Source organism: Megascapheus bottae, chromosome 13 (assembly GCF_031878675.1).
Source record: "Megascapheus bottae isolate mThoBot1 chromosome 13, mThoBot2.hap1, whole genome shotgun sequence".
Lineage (NCBI taxonomy): Eukaryota > Metazoa > Chordata > Mammalia > Rodentia > Geomyidae > Megascapheus > Megascapheus bottae.
The window spans coordinates 36,432,351-36,437,111 of NC_143521.1; the positions used below are offsets into that span (position 1 = coordinate 36,432,351).

At 51.6% G+C, this 4,761-nt stretch overlaps 1 protein-coding gene across 1 annotated transcript; it reads right to left on the reverse strand.

Annotated features, from left to right (window-relative positions):
- Positions 1-318: 318 nt before the first annotated feature.
- On the reverse strand, positions 319-4,457 carry Shisa3 (shisa family member 3). Its single transcript, XM_090344081.1, has 2 exons — positions 4,178-4,457; positions 319-1,429 (listed from the first exon to the last, which is right to left on the reverse strand). The coding sequence occupies exons 1-2, from the start codon at positions 4,452-4,454 to the stop codon at positions 990-992; spliced, it is 717 nt and encodes a 238-aa protein (XP_090200207.1). The 5' UTR covers positions 4,455-4,457; the 3' UTR covers positions 319-989.
- Between the last annotated feature and the right edge of the window lie 304 nt (positions 4,458-4,761).

Here is a 4,761-nt window from a genome sequence, read left to right on the forward strand (position 1 = left end):
AGTAAGGACATTTGCTTTTATTGAACGGCTGGCAAAGAATCAGCACTAAGGGGGTAAAACGGAACACTCTGCTTTAAAATCACAAGACAGTTCATGAAAACATAGAGCACTTTATTTATTCTAACCCAGCAGGAAATGTGCGCGAATACACAGCCATCAGACCTGGAGTTCAGTGGTACTTGCCATTCGTAATCTTAGAGGGTTCTGCCAATAGCTGGAGCTTAAACATCACAGTTATTAACATAAAAAATTACAGTGTAACCACTAAATAATTAGTACCGTCATTGTGGTAAATACATTAAATTACAAGTCTTTATACATTACTCATTTTACAAACAAGTGTTTTAAGACAAAAAGTCTGCAATAAATATTCCCTCAGGTGTGTGGGGGAAGTGATTTTTATATAGAATCTGTGTTACAATGAATGTCTTAAAACTTTAAACTTCCCATGTGGCTACTGAAGCACTGTATTCTGAAAAGAGGAAAACCTTAAGCAAAATTCAGTTATTAGTTTAGAAAGTAGATGTTCTTATCATACTAATATTATTCATGGTTAGATTGCTCTCAAAATTATTAATAGGTGGCTCACTATCCCCAAAAGTTTATTTAATAGTTAATTTTTAAGTGAGTCTTTACAATTACAATTAGATATTTTCCTTCATATTTATGAATATATTTGTATTATAACTCCATCAGGAAAAGGAACACGGAGGCCTTTTCTAGGCAGTATAACCGAATTGTCCTCACAATTCTGTCAGCCAATTGCAAACTGAAAGTCAAACTGCTGCTTGTTTTGAATAAAAGTAGCATAAATTGCAATGTTTTGGTCATCATGTTTGCAAAGCCAGACCTTCTATGTTCGAACCAGGAATCTTAAGAACAAAATAGGACATCTAGCATTTGGTTGCAGAGAAATTTCCTCAGAAATGAGCATAGCCACAGCACCTGTCTGCCATTTGACTCCATCACGGACTTGTTTCTATGGCCTGTCAACTGGAACTGAAGTCTGGACAGCTTTTCCCAGGCAGTGGGGGCTCCTGCTGGAGGGGGTAAGCAAAATACTGGGGTGACACAAGAAAACCAGATGGCTGGCTCAGGTGTATTGGGTGGCCCGTGGTATAGGGTGGGGGTGACGAAGGTACCAAGCAGCTTGGCTCAGCCCTGGCAAAGGAGAATCTGCGGATGGAGCCGCCTGTGGAGCTCGAGCTGGTGGCCGTGCTGGACTGTCTGGACGGTGCTCTGAGGCTCGTGGAGGTCAAGATCATGGGCAAGGTCTCTGTCTGATAGCTGCGGAGCGAGAAGCGGATTGGCTGCTGAGAAGGCTCCTTGGGTCTTAAACAGGTGCAACAATAAATAGCCACTAGAGAGCCCAGGATGATGAAGGCAATGAAGATGGAGCCAACGATCAGGAAGGGGACGTAGACAGGCTCTAAAAGACAAAAGCAGACCATCACAGATGCCTGGGTCGGGGTTTCCTAATTTCCAATCTCCACTTGGGCAGTTTAAGGCTAAAAAGTGATAGGCTCGTTTCATCACTCTTGTCAGCTCAACTTTTCAAAGCTCATGACTGCTAATCTCCAAAGTGCAAACTGTGATGACTGGATGTTCACGTTACTTCTACTAGGAAGAAGATGAACTGACACTGTAGCCTCTGGTAGCAATTAGCCATCATATTGAACATCTGGAAGTCAGAAAGGAACAGAATCTTTCCTCCTGTTCATGAGCTGGAGGCACAGGGTCAGTTTTGAGGGTCACTGTAACTCCAGGTTTAAATCCAAGTTGTAGTAGTTTTATCACAGTAGGGCACTTAGGACTCTGACCCATGTCTTAAGCTGACATGGTCTCTGGTCCTACAATCTCCAATCTAAGCAGACAGAACTGGGCTATTAGGTGAGAACCCCTGGATTTTTATGAGGCCCTAGAAAGAACAGCATAAAGAAACCCACAGAGGGCCTCAATTTCCCATGTCTCCCATGGCATTACAACATGTCAGCCCTGATGGTTTCTTTCTAGCAATGATTTGGGATGCTACCCCAACAGCCACACCACTCTGCATTCCCACCCAGTGTCTGGCAAAGTCAAGCTGGAGTTTTGATAATGATGCAATGCTGGATGTTGGTGGCCCAGACATTTCCTAAGAGCCTCTCTCAGCCAGAGGACACTTCATTTTCCTTATCTCTCTCCAAGGCAGACATAAAACTCTGCCATCCAAGAGTCACCATAAGCAGTCGTTCAGGCCCAACCCTCCATCCCCTCAAGAATTATGCCGAGATATATTGTCCAGCCTGATGTAGTAAATGAAAAACCTACATGATTAAGGCCTTGCAGATAAATACCTGACTTGTTTTCTCTTTATTCAATTTAATTCTCATGGAGACCCTTGGGAGATGGACAATTCTCGTTTCCTGATGTGGAAATCTCCCTCTCCCTCTCCCTCTCCCTCCCTCCCTCCCTCCCTCCCTCTCCCTCCCTCCCTCCCTCCCTCCCTCCCTCTCCCTCCCTCCCCCCCCTCTCTCTCTCTCTCTCTCTCTCTCTCTCTCTCTCTCTCTCTCTCTCTCTCTCTCTCTCTCTCTCTCTCTGTGTGTGTGTGTGTATGTATGTATGTATGTATGTATGTATGTATGTATGTATGTATGTATGTATGTGGTAGCTATTAGTTTCCCAAAGAAGCATGATGGGACAAGTAACTCACGACCATCTTGGCCCCCTAGGTGCAAGGTGTCCAGTGACCTACTTTCCTGTGCCTGTAGCACTGACCTGGAAAGACCAGCAAAGGCGATGGTGAACGGCACTCTGAGCACTGTGCTAACAACATCCATACACTCGACTAAACAACCCAATAACTCCTCTGAGGGCAATAGTCCTGTTTGGAATTGAGAGGAGACACAGAGCAGTTGAGTACCTTAACTGAAGTTCAACTCCTGGCCAGGGCCAAAGCTACTGTTCATGGGCGTTTGGTGGATCCCAGGCTCCAGTGACTGGACAAGCTGCCCCTTGCCTTTGAAACGGGTACCGAGGAGAGGAACCAGGTCCTCCAGGCGAACAAGCCGGGAGGACACACAAGGAAGGATCCAGTGGGCCAAGACGGCCTAGAGCTCCCTGCTTTCTTTAACCCAGAAACTACCTCCCAAATTCCTCCAGATCAGAAACCTTGACACCCTGCCTGGCTCCCAAATTAAATCCAGGAGCATTTAATGGTGTAGTGAGAAAAAGCAGACCACCACCGTTCCCTCGGGATTATCAGTTTAGGGAACGGGGGTTCGGTTCCCATTGGCCATCTCCCCACTTTCTTCCTGAGTCTCCTATAGTCCTGCACACCGCCTGTGCTGGCTGCGCTCTGGGGTACCCCGACTCATCAGCTTCTCCTGCATCTCCGATTTCCAGGCCGTAAAACCATGGCCTCGAGCGCTAAGAGGTTTCCCTGGTGTTCCGATTCAGGTGGAAAACATTTTTTTTCAAGGTGTAAATGTCCTGTACTGGGGTCGTGATTTATTCAGCTCTTAAGTGAGAGGAAATGTGACCCAGATTTTCCGTTGTGAGAATAGGAGGTGAGGAAGCCCTGCGACCCTAGTTTCTAATCGCTCCCCCCCCCCAGACCTGGGTACTTCTGAAAGGCGTGACAGTCGGGGGGGGGGTGGAGAGGGGAATTGGCTGCAGAGAAATGGAGAGTGGGGCCAACACTTCGAAGCTCCCAAAGAGAAGAAAGGAAAGGAACAGTGGCTAAGACTGGCTGAAGTTCCTTAGCCCTGATGCTCATCAGACATGAGCCAGACATGAGCCCTTGGCCAAGGTGCATCCTTTGCAGCCACTCGCACTTCCCTGGCGTCCCAAGTGATCAAGAGGCGCCTTGGGGTGCAATGGGGGCTCCCCCTAAGAGTCCAAGATTTAGAGAGGAGCTGCTCCGTGGTTCTTTCCTCGGGAGCTCGAGTCGTGAGCCCCGGGGCCAATAGGCAGGCACAAGCCCGGCTAGTTCGGGCAAAGCGTTCCCGGGGCTTCCTCGAGGAGAGCGCGCGTGACGCGTGGAGGGGCCAAACTGCAAAGAAATCGGGGGAGGGGGCCCCCTGGCCTCGAATGCGACCCACCACGCCCGCTTGCCCTGATGTGGAGACCCAGCTGTGTCCTCTGCGCGCAGACCCACGCGCGGGGACCAGAGTCTGCCGGCTCCGGCTGCACTTACGCGCCGTGATGCCGGGGTGCTCCAGCTCGCCGCGGTCGTTGGTGCAGCCGCCCTGCTCCAGCCTGGCGTCGGCCGCCGCGCAGCAGTAGCGGAGCGCGCAGGAGCCGCAGCAGATGGTGGCATCCCGTGAGTCGAAGTCCTCCGGGCACTGGAACCCCTCGTGGTAGTTGCCCTGCACGTCCACCCAGCCGTGGCAGTACTCCCCGGGCTGCTGTGCGCCCGCGAGGTCCCAGCGCAGCCAGCCCGCCAGGAGGCAGAGCGCCAGCAGCGCCCCCATCGCCCCGGGACGGCTCGGGCGGCGGGGAGGGGCGCGCGGCTGGAGATGCGAGGGCTGAGCCGGGGATCCGGGCACCGCGGCTCCGCCTCTCCCAGGGCTCGGAGAGAGCGGCTCCCACGTGGGCTAACAGGGGCCGGGGAGGCCGGGGGTCAGCATGGTGCACGGGGGCGACCCGGCGACGGCGCGCGGAAGGCGCCCGGGGCGCTGTTGGGGCCTCCGCTGCCGCCCTTGGCCCCGCTCATTGCGCTCCGGGAGCCCCGAGTCCCCTCGCCACCCGGGCCGAGCCACGACCACGTCTGGATGTCAC

What these genes read in the sequence shown, in the direction of transcription:
- Shisa3 (XM_090344081.1), bottom strand. Translation starts at nt 4,454, where the DNA reads ATGGGGGCGCTGCTGGCGCTCTGCCTCCTGGCGGGCTGGCTGCGCTGG. An exon ending in GCACCCCGGCATCACGGCGC is followed by an intron (nt 1,430 to 4,177) that starts GTAAGTGCAGCC and finishes TTTGTCTTTTAG; the next exon opens with AGCCTGTCTACGTCCCCTTC.